The 19,139-nt window shown below is 40.2% G+C and overlaps 1 protein-coding gene across 1 annotated transcript in view; it reads left to right on the forward strand.

The window, feature by feature from the left end:
* The first annotated feature begins 4,365 nt into the window (after nt 1–4,365).
* Nucleotides 4,366–19,139, forward strand: part of sez6a (seizure related 6 homolog a) — a 37,920-nt gene continuing 23,146 nt past the window's right edge. The window contains exons 1-2 of the mRNA XM_029519839.1: nt 4,366–5,083; nt 5,537–5,658. Coding sequence (XP_029375699.1) covers nt 4,366–5,083; nt 5,537–5,658 — 840 coding nt within the window. The remainder of the gene's footprint in view (nt 5,084–5,536; nt 5,659–19,139) is intronic.

Here is a 19,139-nt window from a genome sequence, read left to right on the forward strand (position 1 = left end):
TAAGGAGGAGAGGGGCAGCTATATATGCTTGAATCATTTATGAAGACCCCCGATTACACTCTTTATTCTCTCTGGTAGTGAGACATGTCAAATATGCTTAGCTTGCCCTGATAGCGCAGCTTTGGCTTCTCTTGTTGTGACAGAATAAGGCTACAAGGAAATATTTCTCCTCCATCTTAGAACATCAAAAAGGTCTTTGAATTGCTTGTGTCACTAAGGAAGATAAATCTAGTGTTGTCACAGCTGCTAGTAAAATGTAAAACCATGTGTCAATTATGTCAGCCTGGGAGAGGCTCTATAACAAAATTGTTTACTCTTCCTCTTGAATAGCCTGATCAAACTTTTATTAGCATGCTGGATGTTGTTAACATTGCTTGGCATCAACAAAACATTACAATGGTTTGCAATTGCTTTCAAATTTTTATGAGTAAAGTAGAGCTTCTCCTGTGGCACAGTCAGTTTCACATTTATTTAGATACCATTTCCCACTTGAAATCTAAATTTATGCTTCCTGCTAAAGATTTTCAGGATTTGAACATTTGGCCCCTGGCAAGAGGATTGTATGCAAGGAGAGCAACTGCAATTGTAAACAATAGAGCCAAAAGGCGCCAGCCAATTGTTCAAGCTTTATTATTTAGCTGTAGAAATATGAATAAACCTTGACCTCAAACCATCAAACAGAAGATGTATGTTTCAGACAGTTTTTTTTTTTTTTTTTTTTCTTTTTTGTCTGTGGAAAACTTATGAAAAATTTCAAATACATTTGGCTCGAGAAGCAGCAATAACACATTTCTGCCTAGTTATCCAACTTGACCTTTGGCATGGATGCAAACATTATATTATCTACTTCTAAAGAGCACTGTCAAATGAATCTTAAATCTCTTTTGTGCTCCAGATAGGGCTCTTTGTCATCTGGGTAGAACGTAGCTAATAAAAAGACTTGCCATGATGATTTCTTTTTCATTGTGCTACCCGGGTTCAAAACATTGTTTCATCTATAAGCATGAAAAATGTGCTGGCAGTTTTTCTGCCTCATTCCGACAAACTGTCGCCCAGAATGCAAACTAATTAAGATGTCAAAACACACAGTGGTTTTATGTAGATATAAACCCATCAGCCACAACATTAAAAGCACTGACAGGTGAAGTGAATAACATTGATTATCTTGTTCCAATGGCACCTGTCAAGGAATGAGATGTATTAGGCAGCATATGAGGAAGTAGTTCTTGGAGCTGATGTGATGGAAGCAGTAAATATGAGCCAGTGTGAGGATATAAGAGACTTTGACTTGGGCCATATTGTCACAGCTAGACTGTGGCGGGGCATCACTAAAATGGCAGGTCTCTGGAGGTTTCTCTGGTATGCAGTGAACCGTGCCTACCAAACATGGTTCGAGGAAGGAGAATTGGTGGACCAGACAGGGTCTTTAGCATTCTGGGCTCACTGACACAAGCAGAGAGCGAAGCCTAGCCTGTCCGATTTCGCAGAGCTGCTCTCACACGAATTGTTCTAAACTTAATGATGGCTATGACTGAAGCTGTCAGGACAAACAGAGCATATTTGGCTGTGTAGCATCAGATCGTAGCGTCCGTTCACTGTGCACTGAAAGCACAATCAGTATTTCAAGGCCAAAACTGGACCATGAAGCAGTAGATTGCCCATAAAACGATTATATTAACTTTTGTGTTTTCGACATTTATGTTATATTGAAGTTGATCTCGTAAATTTTTCAACTTTTAAACTGCAAATTTCTCACGCAGCATCTAGCAGCAACTGAGCACAAATGAACAGAGGATGAAACAATTACGTGCTGAAAATTAGAAGCAAAAAGAGGGATGCCGATTGCACCAATTCTAGCATGAAAGCATAAAATTCAGTCTGCTGTAGTGTTTTAGCTCAGCTCATCTCACCGTCCTAGAATGATGGTCATTGCCATGGATGTTTCATTATTTTGCCCAGCATTCCCCAGAAAAATACACAGCATTTTCAGCTCTATATTGCATTGGAAACCTGCCAGTTTCAGGCACAACTAAAACATCAAGTCAGCACTAGATTTTTTCAAACCTCATAAAATCCCTCTCCAGACAAGTAAATGACACAAACCTCTTTGTTGTCACCTGAACAAGGACAGTCTGGCAGGGCGGCCATCTGGACAAAATGTGATAATTTCATGATAACTGTCCCATCAAAGCCACTTAGGACACACACTAGAACTTCTATTTGCTGATGTTAACACAGTCTGGAGCATTTGAGCATTTGCAGTGATCGCAACCATCAATTCATTAGCGTTCCCTTCAAACAACTGATGAGAAGGAAATGTACCAGATAATGGGGGAGACATGTTCATCTTGGACTCACAGATCAGTCATTTGGCTACAAAACACACTCCTGCTGCATGAGGTGATTAGTCTGTCTTTCTTTGGCCATAAAAGACATAATGATAAAAATGCTGCAGAAGGTAGTTGAATCTTTGATGGGGCCATGGTAATAATTTTTGGCATATCACTTTCTATAGGGGTCAAGATTTTTATAGCCATTCTTTGAATTCATTCTTTGTCTGACTATTTTACTGTACAGTACAAATGGCTGTCAATAACACAGATGTCATAAAAACAGGTCTAGTGAACATGTGCCATCTTAATCTTGTAATTATAATCACATTTGTGCTGTTTACTTCACACCTGTGATATTACTTTCCTCATTTTAAAATTTGGGTTCGAACTAAAATACTCAATTAATGCATCTGCTTAAAGTTTCTGATTATTTCATGACGTCAAACTGTGTTTGTATCACTCTTCCATTACAAGTGGAATCTGTCTTTTGAATGGATTAGCAATGTTACTGTCAAAATGCCAAAGTCACAAGAGAGAGCATCTGCTCTCTTGGCTATTACTGTTCGATGTCATGTTTAAAGACTTGGAATAATATATCACGTTAACATACATTATAAAACGATACCACATTTAGTGGTACTATGCATCAATGCCTCCTTACATCTGTATGTTTTGCATGCATTTTTTTGCATTCTCTCTCCTCCTGCTCCTGCTCTATCTTTATCCCTCCACCTGCCTTTTCCTCTTTCTCCTTCCTATGCTTCTGATTCTTTCTATGTTCCTCTCTTGCTCCCCCTCTCCTCTCTTTCACTCTTTCTCTCTCAACCCTTCCGGTTGAGGCAGATCGTTCCCTGAGCCTGGTTCTGTCTGAGGTTTCTGCCTCTCAAAGTAGGTTTTTCCTGCCACTGTCACCTAGTGCTTGCTCATGGAGGGATTTATTGGGTCTTTTTAAATAATTCTATAGAGTTTGGTCTAGACCTTCTCTATCTAAATTGCCTTGATGTAACTTTGTCATGATCTGGCGCTAGATTAATAAATTTGATTGGATTTAATAATAATCCAATAGCACAGGCATCTTATTCATACTATCCAAATTTCTGGTCTATCTCGATATCTGATTGTTTTGCAGTTTATGTCCCTCCATTTTTTATATTTTTTTTTATGAATTTTTTTTTCTTTTTTTTTGTGGCTCATTTACCACTTACTGGTCAAATATTTTTTCTATGAAAGTTTTAACGATGCCTGCCCTGCACCAACCCATATACAGAAATAGCTCATTTTAACACACTAAATAATTTGTACGCGTGTGTGTGTGTGTGTGTGTTTATGTCTTGGCGAGTTTTAAAAATAGATGGAATAGAGATAGTAGCCTATAGAAGGATACCTTAGAAATATTAAATTGCTTTTAAACCTTTTTATTCCACAAGTAACTAAACTATTTCTCAGGGTTTCTGTGCTCTGAGATTTCACTGCCTGCAGAAGTGTGATTGCGGAATTCATCTCTGATAATAAAGAGGATTCTTGCAAGCTGCTCCTCAACTCTGTCAGTAATAATCTGCAGGGTCTTAAAAGAATGTCCTTTTCGGTGGCTGACTGAAATTTAGAGTATAGCATGTCAAGTACTGCAAGACACTCAAATTTTCAGACTAAAGGGAACCTTGAAAATATACACATAGGGTACTACTGTCATATAATATAGTGTATACGTTGTAGTGTTATCAAGTTGTCACATTGCTACAATAGGTGCTGCCCTTGAAACACATATACAGAACACGCTTAGGCAAACACACACATATGCGCACAATGAACTGATTAAAATAGCAACGCAACGTATGTGGAAGTTTATACTGTGTGACAGCCTCTTACTTTTTTCTGCACAGTTCTAGTGGATTATAGGTTGTCAGAATTGATGTGCTGTATCTCGCCTTGGAAGTTTACTGCACTGTACTATTTTGCTTAACAATTGGTTTGTCTTCATTCCTTTTTCTCAGGTCCAAAGGAAAGGAGCGGTATAAGTAGGAGAACACTGGACATGGAGAGGGAGTTCCTTACTCACTCACCAACACATGACAAAGAGACTGAAGTCCACTTGGTTACCACTGTCTCGCCAATTAACATCCCCAATCACCAGCCTGTTCTGAAGGGCCTGCTGCTTCATGAGCATCTACTTACAAGGGACTTCCAGGGGGACCAGCACTTTTTTAGGAGGGATGGCTCCGTGGCTGCATATCCTACCATGCCAGGCTCTGTGTCTGCCTTGGATGGAGCTGACCCTGCCACTCAGCTGGTGCCCCATGAGGATGCCCCAGCCTTCTCAGACATTGCCACGACTGCCACTCTTGCTGCCACCTCTCCATTGACCACATTTTCTCCCACAACGCCAAGGCCACCAATGTCTCTCCCTCAAAAGAAACCTGGAGGGGCAGAGAAGGTAGCACCAACAACAGTCACCCTCACCACTCAAGTGACTCCAAATAATAGAGGTTCGGGAAGGGACAACAAACCAGTGGCTTCTTTACTCTCCCAGAGAAGTCAGCCTCAAAGTCACAGCCCTTTTCCTGTTGGTGCCACCCTTGCACCACTCTCATTGAGGATGGAGAAGGGGGACGCTAAGGAGGCACCAGTGAAATTCAAAACAGGCCCAAATCAACCACGCCCCAATCTCACTGAGTTGTCCAGAGGAGAATGGGTAACTACAACATCTACAGCTGTCATCACAACTACCACCATCACCCTCAGACAAACATCCGGTAGGTGTGCTCCTGTTTTTTTGACTTCTAAAAGGTGTAACACTTAGAAATAGAGAGAAGCAAATCACATTTTTTTAAATAACTTTTTTTTCTTGCCCCATTCAGAATTCAAAGCAATGTTTTTCCCACAAAATTTAACATATCCATTCTAGAGGACAAGAAAATTAAACATCAGGTCATCAGCATCACTTCTGTTCATTTCACATGCTACACACAGCCATTCGTCACTCTAGCAGGGATAACAGAGTTGCTCATGTGTCAAAAACAATCAGATTTTCCCCTGATGTGTCCTTTTCACTGCCCACAGAGGGCTGTAGACCCAGAGGGGCAGCATCGAAGGGAAACTATGGAGTTAGTTAGGGGGTTTACAGGGCCACAGGCACAGGTGGGCTGTCGCAAAGATCAGTGGTCTGGGAAAAAGGGAATCACTTGTATTTTTACTGTCTCATACAGAGTCCTGTGGTCTGAATTTCACTAAGCCTGAGGGCAACATAGAAATCCTGCAGCAACTTGACTCCGGAGTGGAGTGCAGCTACTTGGTTACCGTCTACCTGGGATATGGCATCGAAGTACAGGTCAGTATAATGCTGTCCCTTTTTGGGATTCTTTTAAATTAAACTATAGTGCCCAACCTCATGTTATGTAGCACATACACAGTAAAGGGTTACTTGTTAAATGCTATGAAGCAACATTTACATACATGCAAAGTTTTAGTTCTGACGATACAATGAATCCAAGTCTGATTCCTCCAGACCGCCAAGATTAAACTGGCCGTATGGCTGCCAAAAATTTTCATTAGCTTGGTTGTGGGCTATGTGTTGTCTGATACCAGGAAGGTCAATACAATAACATGTTGGGGTATTTTTTTTTTTTTTTTACCAAAAACTGTTGTTGAGAGACTGCATCAATAACAATGACATTCTGGAACAAAACCATGAGTGACTTGGTTCATGAAAATGTTGAAAATGATCGCATGCAAATCTTAAAAATGTAGATAACTGGAACTGGAACAGTTCTCTATTACTCTCTATTACTTTATAAAACACTTCTTGAAGTAAAATGGTGTCACAGATGTGAACAATTTATCCACATCTGAGCACGGTTATTATACATTCTGGTCAAATCTATGGCATTAGATTGTTTACTGTTCTTGTGTGGGCTGATGGAGATAGACAGGCTGCAAATTGCTGGATTGAGCAGGCGGATGGGAGCACCAGTGACAGGGTCTGTCTCAGGTTGAATATGTGCTCGATAAGTCTTTTCACAAAAGGTTATAAAAATGAACTGTCAGTGCATGTGTATGTGTGCGTGTGTGTCCCGGTATGCGTGCCTGCGTGTGTGTGCGCATGTGTGTGTGTGTTCTCTGGCATTTGCAATTCCTCAAACGCCTCATTTACGACTGGAGGCTTTAAAATGTCTGAGCTTTGTCTTGCTGCCTCTGGAGGGCTAAGATAAGTCTTGACAGAGTATATGTTTGAGAGTGTTTTTCTTTCTGAAAGCTTCCTCTGGGTAACTTAAGTAAATCTTAAACCACTCATGAGCACAGGCATATTTACCTGCACTTGTGCATGTACGCACATGAGTTTCGCTATATTTGAATGTCAGCTCTCAACTTCCACAACTTTTGCATATGGCAGATGATTTGTTTTGAGACTTCTGGAAACTAAACTGCAAGGCTACAAAGTGAACATATGGCTAGATATGTTGTCCTCACGCATCTACCAGGCCTAATAAAGAAATAGGAGGAAGCAATGTGTTTCAGCACCACCATGTGAACAGATGGGGCCACTGTCTCTCTCCCTCCTACGGCTAAACTGATAGCGATGTGTTACGGGCCTTGGCTGTAACGGATTTTAGGATCTTTGTTGTTGACCTTTCTTTTCTTTCAGGTATCCTGAGACATGCTTGAAGCCACAGATTACAGAACCATATAAAGAAGCCACACCCCCTCTCCTGACCCTCTCTCACATACTCAGCTGCCAGTGCCATGTGGCAGCTCAGGCTGCTTACTCCCATCTACCCTTTTCCCCTTTTCTTTATTAAAAACACATCTAATTTACTGTTTGTTCTGTGTTGTGCTGCTTCCCATTTAACCAGGGTTGCAACATAATGGGGACTCGTCCATTTAATGGTTGTTTTGTCTAGATTTCTGTTGATTCCCGAGTGTTTCTTTATTTGTTGATGGAGTATTGCAGCTGCATGTTTACCTCCCTCCTGGCCTGGCTCTAGTCTGGTGAATGGTTGTTCGAGTTGCTTTTTATTTTCAAAGCTATCCCGGGTGGGGGCATGCCCCAAGTTTCTGCAGTAGGCTGTACCTTTGGCCTTTGTGGAAAACTTTGGTTTCAGCATTTAGAGCCGCCTCGAGTTGAGTAACCTCGGAAGATAGTTAGGTTTAGTTTATTTAGTCAAGTGTCCAAGGTTCGCTCTGTTTTGTCCTGCACTGTTTTTTAACACTTGACATCCATGCTCCATCCTTTTTTTGTTTGTTGTTGGCATATTTGTGTAATAACATAAAGCATAAAACAAAATGAAACAAAACGTACAATGTGACACTGCAATGGGGAGCATCTTGGTGTGTGTGTGAGTGTGCATAATTCTTAAAATATATATTACACAACATTTTATATTGTTGTATACATTGCCACTATGTAATTATCACTACTAAGTTAAAAATGGTAATAAATTAAAGTAAGAGAATAGTAGAAGTAGAGAATTATAATGCAATATTAATGATATTTAAAAATTATGTATATAATACTACAATTATCAATAATAATGGCAATAATGATATTGATAATAACTGCAGCTATACAGAGGGAGGGTGGAGGAGAAGGGAATGAAAGAAAAGAATAAAAACAAAAGGATTCGAGTGGAGTAGATTTGTAGGATGCCTCTGGCCTCTGCCCTGCTCCATACTGAATTATGTGCTTTTTCCTGGGTGGGGGAGAAAAAAGATCATTTGTGTAATGTTAGGTGAGCGTTGTGCTTGTGAGTCGCTTTGTTGGGTCCATGATCCTAACTTTAGTGTGTTTAGTCACTTTGGCTTCTTTGTCATTTTCAGTGTGGGCTGGTGTGGATGAATATTATATATCCTTTGTCTGTAGCTAGGATGACTAGCAGGCTATGTTGGGCTTAAGTGGGGCAGGTAATCTTTTGTGCTGCTTTGTTGGCTTAAAGGGCAATATTTTTGTCTACATTTGTGTGTAGTGGTGTAGCCAGCTTTTGTGTAATTCAGCCACTCTATCAGCTGTAGGCTGTATTGGACCCATTTTGTTTTCTGCTATATGTGTATTAAAATGAGCAGTGGGGGTTGCTTGGTGTGAGGCCCCATTTTTTTGTTCTCTTGTTTGGGTTCCTTACCTCAATAAACTTCAGTTAACAATGGCAGCTCTTGAGGACTTTGTTGAACATCCCAGTGAGGAACAGCTTCATGATTTTACTAAAGAACAGCTTTTTCAGCTTGCATGTCAATATGAAATTGAAATTTTAAATGCGAATAAGAAGCTAAAAAAGAACTCAATAGCTCTCATTAGTGAGGGATTTGTAGCTAAGGATGTGTTAAATGTGCCTTATCCAGTTGTTGAGTTTGTCATGTCTGTATATTCTATCTAGTCTGAGGCTTCTATTAAATTGAGGCAAAGAGAATTGGCATTAAAACAGAGAAAACTAGAAGAAAGACAGAATGAACTTAGACTAAAGAAAAAGTAATTAGTAATAAAAAATGAAAGAGTCTTGAAAGAGTTAGAAATGAAGCAAACGTCTTTACCAGTGAGACACGTATTTTCCCTTCCAGGAAAAGGATGTGAGAGGTATTTTCCTCATATTGAACATGTGGCGGTTACATCGAAATTGTCTAAACAATCATGGACATTGCGACATCATGGAGTGTTTTGGTTGGTAAAGCAAAAGAGGCATACTGTATTCTGTTTTCAGCATTGACCAGAGTTCAGATTGTAACTTGGTTAAAGAAGGTATTCTGAAAGCATACTAGTTGGATCTAGAGGCCTATTGACAGCATTTCAAGGGTTATGTGAAGCAAGATAAATAAATCTATGTTGAATTTGCATGAGAGAAAAAAAAAATCTCTTTGACAGGTGGTGTTTATCTCAAACGGCTAATTCCAAAGAACAGCTTTGCCAACTCGTATTGCTTGAAGAATTTAAAAAGTGTGTGCTGGAGTCTGTCTGTCTGTATTTAAATGAGCAGAAAGCTGCAACATTACATCGAGCTGCTGTATTTGCCTATGAGTTTGCTCTCACTCATAAAGTGAGCTTTGTAGGCCGCCATCAATCTGGCAGGGGGACAAGGTTGTTCCCCAAGACTGAGACACCGTTGCGCCTGCAGCTTCCCCCTCAGACAGACTGGGTTTTCATTGTGAAAAACCGGAACGTGCCATAGCTGATTGTGCTGTGCTAAGTAAAAAACTGAAATTGATCAAACCTGTGGCCTTTTTGTGAACACTGTTGAGAAACCAATACCACTCTGTGGCTCCTCTGTAAAAGATTCGTCAGGTTCTTAATTTTTTCTAATGGATGGCTCTCTAACATTAAGTTCTGGTGTTCTGGTCCTAAGACTAAATGTGGTATTAAAAAATGTGACAGTGGAGCTTTTCAGTCTGTGATGCTCCAGGACGCCCTCCTGTAGTGACAGGTCTTACGCGATGGCCAATCTCCAACTCTACCTCTAAACAAACTCTTCTTGGACTCTGAGCTGAGTTGGTCAAGTTGTGGTTGCTCTTTCTCCACAGCTCCCAATTGCAGGTGTTTTGTTGCTTCTTTGAAACTATGTAGCTGGACACAAGGCTTGTTTTGCTCCAAAGGTGACATCTGCCCCCCCAGTTTTGATTGGTCCAACCCATTCAAACTTTCAGAAACATTCATGGCAGGGAGTGACTTAGATTTAACTATATTTAACTACTCTGTGCAGCCTGTTGCAGGAGGCTGTATCCGAGGATGACATCACCGAGGAGGCTTGCGGTTATTTCCTCAGCAATGGGCTTTTGACGAGGAAGTGGACTCCTGAAATGTCAAGTCAGGATGATTGGAGCAGTGTATTTTAGATTGTCATTCCATCCTGTTTTAGATCTGAGATACTGCACTTTTCCCATGACCATTACCTTTCTGGTCACCATGGAACGGGAAAAACCTGGGATTGTGCCGGAAGGCACAATGAAGAAAGATGAAGAAATGGTATAGACAGTAAGCCTAAGCAGCAAGTATTTTCTCCAGGAGATCAAGTTGCTACTATTGTCAGCTTCAGCTTTACAGGCTCAGAACAGAAAACTGTACAGGGTTGATTGTCAGATTGGGCTCTGCAATTATTTTTGTGAAAACTCCTGAAGGTAGGAGATAGACTTTAAACTCAGTTTAAACAATGTCGCAGTGCCAGGTGTTACTTCTGTGTTGGGTGTTGTTCCCACTGAGTTCGTTTCACCTGATGTGGATGATTGTGCCAGCTCAGATGAGGCTTTTCAGGCCTGGTTACCAAACTCAAAGATCCTGGCTAGTTTGGACACTCCCTTGTCCTCTTTAACTCCCTCCGAGCAAGCTGACATCACACAGCTAATTGTGCAATACTCGTGTATCTTCTCTGATGTGCCAACCTGCACCTGCGTGCTTCATCATGATATTGATGTGGGTGATGTAGCACCTATTAACCAACATCCATATAGAGTGAATCCTGTTAGGCGGCAACCATTGCAAAAGGAATTTAATTATATGCTTGAGCATTGTATTGCTGAGCCTAGTTCTAGTGTTTGGAGTTCACTTTGCTTACTTGTAGAAAAGTCTGATTGTTCACCATGCTTTTTTACTGATTTTTGTAAATTCAGTAACCAAGCAGTCTAATTTCTGCTCCCACATGCGGACGATTGTGTTGACCAGGTACATTGAGCACATTTTGTGTAAAGCTACAAAGCAGGTGCCTTTGACCCCATGAGCTTATGAAATTTCAGCTTTTGACACATCTGATAACGTTTGTCAGTACAAGGTAATTTAACCTTTTCCCCTTTACTTTATTAAAAATACTTCTAATTTACGATTTGTTCTGTGTTTGGGGCCAGGGATGTAACAAAAGTGTCTGCAAACTACACAACTGAAGAGCATGACAAGCCATGGACTCTGTTCCTGGCAAAGACAAACTGGCTGAAGACAGAAAGATAAAACGGAAGTCAAACATTTATCATACCTTCTCATCAGCGTTGAGTGAAGTTTCCCTATTCAGGCTATTCAGGCCTTAAGGTTTTAAAGAACTAAAGGAAATCACAAAGTAGACTTGTGGAGTAAGTTTTTATGTCTTATTATGAATGTTGTAAAGATGACTTAGTTCTCAGCAAATCGCAACGTATCACCTCTTCACTCATCTGTGTTCGATTAATGAAAGAAACTGGAGGAAATTAACTAACATTCAGCTGTTGTGTAAAGGGATTTGCTTGCTAGATAGGACTTATCCAGCACATGTAGGCACACACACACAGAGAGTACAAACCTGGAATTCCGATCTGAAAGTTGCACCAATGCATTTATAAATGTAGCCCATTTCTCAGAGTCCCTTTGTAATCCCTGCTTGGGTATTTGTGAGTGACTGGAAACATAAACAGCAGATGAGGGCGTAACGCTATGTCTCCAGCAGGATTTGGCCAAGGCCATTATGGTAGCCAAGACCCCATGTACTTTTAAACATAATAGCTTTTGTTAGCCTTGCATGGTAGTCACCAGTGTTTTACTCTACATGTGATACTGTGAACTCAGACTTTGTATATTCCACAACAAAGCTAGTAACAAACATTTTAACATATTTTACAACGCAAATTTTTGCAGGTATTTTCCAGCGTAAAGGGTATTTACATCAGCATCACCACGCTTAATAATCTGGTAAGAAAATACAGTGGATACCTTTGCACAGTGATCATAGCATTACTTTTCTAGAGTTACACACACAAACATGCTGAATTGTACCGTTTCACAGAGTAAAATTGAGCAGTTTATAGCAGTCCTCCATCTTATTCCAGTGAGTCCTATTTTTCATCATGTTTTACATATCCAGCATTAAATATACAAATACTTTAAATCCTGCTATCTAATAAGAAAACAGCTTTCTTTTTTTCTGATGAGCCTATTTGTCATCATTGCAGAACATTCTCTGAAGGACTCACAGTCTGCCCCATGCCATTTGTCTGGTCATATTATAGACAGTTTGTTGATTAGTGTCGATCGATTTTTCTCTGCAGTAGCTACTGTAGCCATTAGACGCAATAATATGTGTCTCCGTATTCACTTGGGTTTTGATACCATTTACATTGCAGCCCATCACCATGAAGAAAATGCCCTGCCCGTCAGAACAGAGGAGCCATAGGAGGGACATAATGTTTGAAATGCCTGTTCTTGTTTTGGCAGCCATCCCCTGTTATGGAAGGTAGTCATCATTATAGTAGACAGAGCAGCAGTTTGCAAGGGCAGAAGAGGGGAATTTGGTCAGAGGAGAACTCCTGAAGGACAAATGCGGTATGATAAATATTTATGTCCGCGCTAGCATACCTCAGATTCAGTAGAAAAAAAAAAACTATTGGCATACAGTGTCAGTCATTTACAGCCCTCAAAGACCCTTCAGATTTTGACCAGCATTGAAAAACATTGAAGATTGGTGGGGAATGTAAGCAAGATCAGACCTTTTCTCTCTTTATTCAATACTCCTTTAAGCAGTCTGGCAGCTTGCAGGAGAGGCAGTATGAAAAATGTACCAGGAGAATTTATTGCCCTCAGCATGACTGTTCAACCCCTCTGCCACAGTGAACAGCGTATAATGTATTGCCCCATCTGCTGATTCTGGCTGCATTATGATTTATTTTGCAGAATAATTGCGCAAATATTAGGAAACTGATGTAACACCAACTTTCAGCTCAGAGATAAATTAAAGAGAAAACGTTTTGTTTACAACTATATTTTAGTCTCCAATTCATGAAAGTAATTAGCACCCAGGTGTGTAAAGAACACGCAGGATATATGAAGATGCTGAGTGCAAACAATTTGCTATAAGTTAAGATGCAAAGTAATGATTTTTATGTGACATTCACAACTATTATATAAAGGTTAGCAGTGATGAATAGCTGTGAAGTCAAGGCATGCTACTGTATTCACTCAACTCAATTCTGAATCACCAATTGCCATTGCAGAGCTATTTACCTCTGAATTAACACTGATGGACGTAAATACAGTTTTTGCCTTTGTCTGCAGGATTGGAAGAAAATGAACTAGTGAGCTGGCATTATTTTATTTCCATCTTCCACGCACACCTCCTTCTTTTCTCATCAGTCACTTCTGCTTTCAGCAGAGGACAGATGGAGGTTTCCTAAAACTGTTCTGTGGTGTAAAAATGAATTAAATCTATTTTGGAGTTTCATTTTTTTATTCAATCAAATCAATTTGGTGCGTTAGTTAGCTATCAGCTCTTCCCAGGCCATCTGTCCCACCTGGATTTCTCTCTCTCCTCAGCTCAAAGATCCACCTTCATGGACCTCAAGTAGTTACCATCTGAAGCTCTGAACAGCTTGTCCTAACAGACTACATTTGGCAGTCTTCAAAAGGTCCAAAGTCATTGTGTGGGCAGGACTGAGAATGGTTGTATTTCGGGGGTAAGGAACCCAGATGTGGCCAATTTCTTCCACTGCCACAAAGACTGATTGAAAATGTGTTTCTGTTTCCTGACAGGTTTATAGCAGCATTATTCTCATGTATCAGTTTCTCTGTTTGCCTGGCTCTTCCTACATTCTCAATCAATTTCAGGGTCTTGTCATGAATAAATGAAGAAGACACCAGAACAAATTATCATGACTGTGGCTCCGCTTTGCTTGCTCAACTAGGAAATTCCACTTCTAATTAGCACTTCTTTTTTTTTTTTACTGTACAATTATTTCAATTATGTGCAAACATAACATTGTGAGAAAGATGAGAATTTTCGAAATGTGATGCTGCTGTGTGAAGAACATGAATCTTCTGTTTGGTTAATTAAAATGTATTATTGCTTCCAAGTTTTCCCATCCAAAAGTGAGCCGATATTGTTTTAGAGAAGGCCAAACAAACCAGAATAAAAAGCACTAATGAGCTCAAGCGTGTGACATGTGTGTGCTGTTGAGATCTGTTCAGGTGAGGATAAAACAGAAATTGCTGAGGTGGCTCATCAGTGAAATGTCTCTGTGAGGATTGAGATGTTACAGAGTTTGTCAAGTGTTTAAAGCTAACCTCAACTAGAAGGTTAACGATTGGTATTTGATGCCACTTCTGCAACCATGCCCCTCTGACTCCAATCAATAGCCATGTTAATAAGCCGCACCAGTACTTGACACACAGCTTCATCTCAGTGCTGGTTGAATTGCTGTATTGATCTTTGCACTCTCATTTTAATTTCAGTGTATCTTACAAAAGAAGCAAAATGCTGATGGCAATGACCCTGGCCAAGTGTGGCTGATGAGGAAGGGAATTAAATTTGTTGTGTTGCTGTTGGGTGACTTTTAGGGCTCTGATCACCAAATGAAAGTCTCGATATTTGTGTCAGGGAGCTAACAGTTCCTCTTACAAATACAATTGTGCCTGCAATTTCTCCTCCTCTTCCTCACATCTGATATACTTAAGGTAGCATTTTGTAAAAGGTAATCCACATGTTTTGGCCATTTTGTGACTCGGGTCCTCGGCAGCACAAATGACACAGCACATATCAAATATGTCGCAGAGAAACTAAGTCTGACTGAGTAATAGGGGCCAAGACAGGCCTTCTGCCTTTAATCAACTTGAGATGAGGCAGAAGGAAGCCTTAATCGTGTTGTGCCTTAGGGGAGTAAGGCAGGACATAAAGAAGGCCAGTTTGATCTTGATGAGCTTTTTAGGGTGTCAGGGCTTTGCTGAGATGAGTTTTCATGGGGTCTAGCCATCCTGAGAGGAATGCTCTCAGGTGACACTAATTGCTCCTCCACCCAGCTAACTGTCATAAAAGGAGGAGACTGTCTGGCAGACAGCTATGTTCTCTCTAACTCTTTCAGCGTCATGATGAGGATGAGAGAGTAAAGATGAATGCGAGAAAATGTGAAGCGTAATCAGCAATGCATGAATTTAAATCTATGCAAAGAATGCACAGTGCAGCAGATACACTCAGATGTCAAAGCCCAGGAGACAAGCTGAAAAAAAAAAGGCATGCTGATTTATCAGGAAGCAAGAATCTCATCTCATCAAGGGATTTCAAATGGAAAGGGCCTTGGCATCTGCTTTACTTCAAGTTTCTGGAAGAGTCAAGTGCCAGTGGCTATATGATGATCTCGAGAACATAACATTCAATGTGACAGTTAGCAAGTGAGTATTGTATTAAGCCACTGGCTTCGGTACATCCTCATTAACATCCAGCTTTTGCTGATTGGTGAGGATTCCATTGTTTTAGACAGCAAAGCATGCAGGAAATCATCCTGGCTGTTTTATGCAGAGGTAACTGTTCAATTAAGACAACTTTCCTCCTCATATAATGAGCAGTGGAGGACCTCAGAATTTATCCGGCGATAACACAAAAACACTAAATGGATGTGATATTCCAAAATTACATCCGTTCATTTGTTCAAATGTGAGCCCGAGATAGACGAGGTAGGCACTCAAGTGTGTTCTACTGTGTGAACTGGTGCTTTGTTAATTAATTAATTTATTTATTACATCCATCTTCTACCACTTTTCCGTTTCCGGGTTGCAGGGCTGCTGGAGCCAATCCCAGCCAACGTTCCAGGCAATTTATTTATTTATTTATTTTATTTTTTTTTTTTTATCATAGTAAGGATGATATTGCAACTGGTGAGCTCAATGACTGTTGATTTACTCCCTCCAGCAGCAGGGTCACTTAATTTCCATCCATAGTGGGAGCATTTTGATTACATACTACTCATTTCTGCATCAGCAATGGCTCCTGTGAGTGTAAATGTTCATTGCAGAGCACCTCCAGGTGTTTTCAACAGTAAATTATCAATGAGGAGCAGCCTCCATGTATTGCTAACTCACTCATAGTTACTTATGGATAAATTAATGAGTTAATAAAGATTACATGGTAAATGCAAAAAGACACAGTTTTTAGAATCATCAAGAGATTTTTTTTTCTTAGTCCAAATTGCAATTTTCACTTTTTTATTTATTTATTTATTTTTTTTTTTGAGGGGAACCTCCTAATTATATTTATCTTTCGTGGACTAATTGCATGATTCCAGGAGCAACTGCAGTCAGATTAAACCATGCAAGGCTGCTTTCTGTTTCCATGTGATAAGATGATTCCTCACCTCTGCTCATTGTTTGCTATCATAATTTAACATGGCAGCCTACTGGAAGTTCGCTGTTTTACAAAGGTCTAGGCAAGCAAAGCAAGATCAAGGTGTTCAATAGTGTAATTACTGTCATCCTTAGAAACCGTTATTTTTGAGATTTTCCTCTACCTTTTGTTATCCTAAGTGCACTTATAATGTCGTTTGTACTGTGGGCTTGCAGGATGGTCTATTCATTATTGTGGTTTGATTGAAAAGAATGTGGCTTGGACAGAGTGATGACCCTCTCTGTTGTCATCTTGATTGGACTGGAAAGTCATTGAGGGAAACAAGTAATGCTTGATGTAAAAGGGAATCCGCCCATCAAATATCTCTTACATTGTTTGGAGCTTTGTGCTAGAACTGGTTATAAAAAAAAAAAAATATATAAAGAACTCTGTGAAATGTATTCTTTCTTCTCTCAACACAATTCTCAAACCGGAACAACACAAACTGTATTGATAGCATCTTGTGATAATGTTGTGGTTGGTGCAGAAGTGTGCTTGGTCAGCCAAATCCTCAGTCCCACAAAAGTGTCTGATGAGGCAGAGATTCCAGCTCGGAGTTCCATTAAGCCTGCTCTCATTATAGTCCAGAGGAACATGCATGTGTGTCTACATCTATACACGCAGTCTCACACACACACACACACACACACACACATATGTCTTTGTGTGAGAGAGAGAGTGAGAAAGAAGTCCCTGTGGGCATGTGGCTGCAGCAGTGGTGAAGATAAGGTAGTCTGATGTCTCCTGACATGGCCAATGATTCATAATTGAGGCAGGACAGCTGTTGCTGGCTGCACTGACAGGTCCCGGGGTGGATGACAGATGATAGGGCGCTCTGGGGCCGAGCTATCTATCAGCCCAAATGTTCACAGTCCACTATCTGTTCACCTGTCCTTCATAACCCTCACTGATATATGTAAACCAAGTGGACACAGACACACAATCTGTTTGACCTCAGTGATTATGGTACGTTTTTGCAACATATCAAACTGGTGGGAAACCAAAACATTATAAACACGTGCAATCAGGTAACTGACTCACTGCCGATAAAAACTGTGCGTAGAGCAACACTATTAATGACAGTGTGTATCTCGTACAAAAACAACAGATGTAGTGAGTCATCAAAAAGAAAATTTATGTTTAATCTTCCTTACATAAGATCCTTGTGGTGTACCACAATAAACTTTCACACCACACTACCTCACAGCTTCAGTTAGCACGTCATGCCCCCTGATGTTTTTTGAAGAGATGGTTGACTAAAATATGTATGAACCATGGTGGAATACCAGCCATTTTTCATTCACCCACCAATTTTACGAAGAGCCAGAGTCCAAAGAGCTACATCATAGGAATATCATATGAAATGGCAGTTGAAACACAAAAGGAATTAATAGGCTTAGGTGTGTTTGAATCTATATATAACCGTGCTTAAATATTACAGGACTAACACCTTTCAGTCCTTTCTATCAATGATAGATTTGATTCAGCTGAGTTTCCATTATCTAAATTTGTTCTTTATTCTCTGAATAGATGAGGATTGATATTGAATTGAAGGAGGGTTACTTTGCTGCACCGCTGGGTGAATTGTGAAGTCATAATATGAGCAAGTAACTGAAGCAACCTGATTTGCAAAACGTCTAAGCCCCCAATATTAACTCAGAGACGAAAAGGCAGTAGTGGAGGAAAAAAAAAAAATACTCTGCCTAAGGCTTAGTCATTGCTTTTGCCCTTGAGAGATTGGGAAACAGCGATTCTAAAATAATGTGACATTCCTTTATTACTGACTGTGTCACTGCTGTTTGAGCCTCCCACCACAACTTAAAAACCAAAGCTGCAATATAAATACCCAGTATTTGGTGCATTTAAGTAAGCTAAACACAACATACTAATCACACAGCCAAGGACTCTGCTTTCGACTGTGCCATATTCTGAGTTGGTGTCATTTCAGGTCATGATAAAAATCAAATCAATCAAAGTGGCTGACCTCGTGCATCCTTCTGGAGGAAGTCACCTCCAAGCTCAGCCTTGGAGTGTCCATTAGCCTCGCTGCGCTCATCGTCAGCCTCTGCTCCAACTGAGTGACAGTTCGTGACCAAATTCATTTTCCTGCCACCGTAGTGCCGTGTGCTCTTCTGTTGTGTGTCCACTGTTACAGGTTTTTCCAGTCTGCTGCACTAACAATCCTCGCACACATATATTACCTGTGGGACATCAGCCTATGGAGGGCAACCCTTTTTCTGCCTCATGGAATGCCTGAGACCTGAGCCCGTTACCTATGACAGTATCAGTTTTCAGAACACAACATGAATTGCATTGTCGGATGAAAGAGGTGTGGTTGAATGAGTTTTGATGGCAAACTTTTCAAGATAAAAGCTGCGACCTTTTCGAATCTGGCTGCAAGATTCATTCTACTCTTCTTTTCTGTTGGCACAGAACAATACTCAAAATTTTAAGATTCTCATTCAGCAAAGATTTTATCTGGTTAATCTTGTTTTAGCTATTTTAATGCCAATCTCACCCAAAGTTATCTTTCATGTGCTACACAGATTTACTGACAGCTTAGTTTTAGGGTTGCCATCACACACAGTGCAATTAGCTCCCTCCCCGTTCTCCCCTCATAAAAAATAGATGAATAAATAAATAAACAAATATTAATCAGATTTAGTTTAATTCAGATTTGAAAGTCACAAATGTTATTCAACAGTGCTTTTCAAAAACAAATGAGGGTGAA

Source organism: Echeneis naucrates, chromosome 14 (assembly GCF_900963305.1).
Source record: "Echeneis naucrates chromosome 14, fEcheNa1.1, whole genome shotgun sequence".
Classification (NCBI taxonomy): Eukaryota; Metazoa; Chordata; class Actinopteri; order Carangiformes; family Echeneidae; genus Echeneis; species Echeneis naucrates.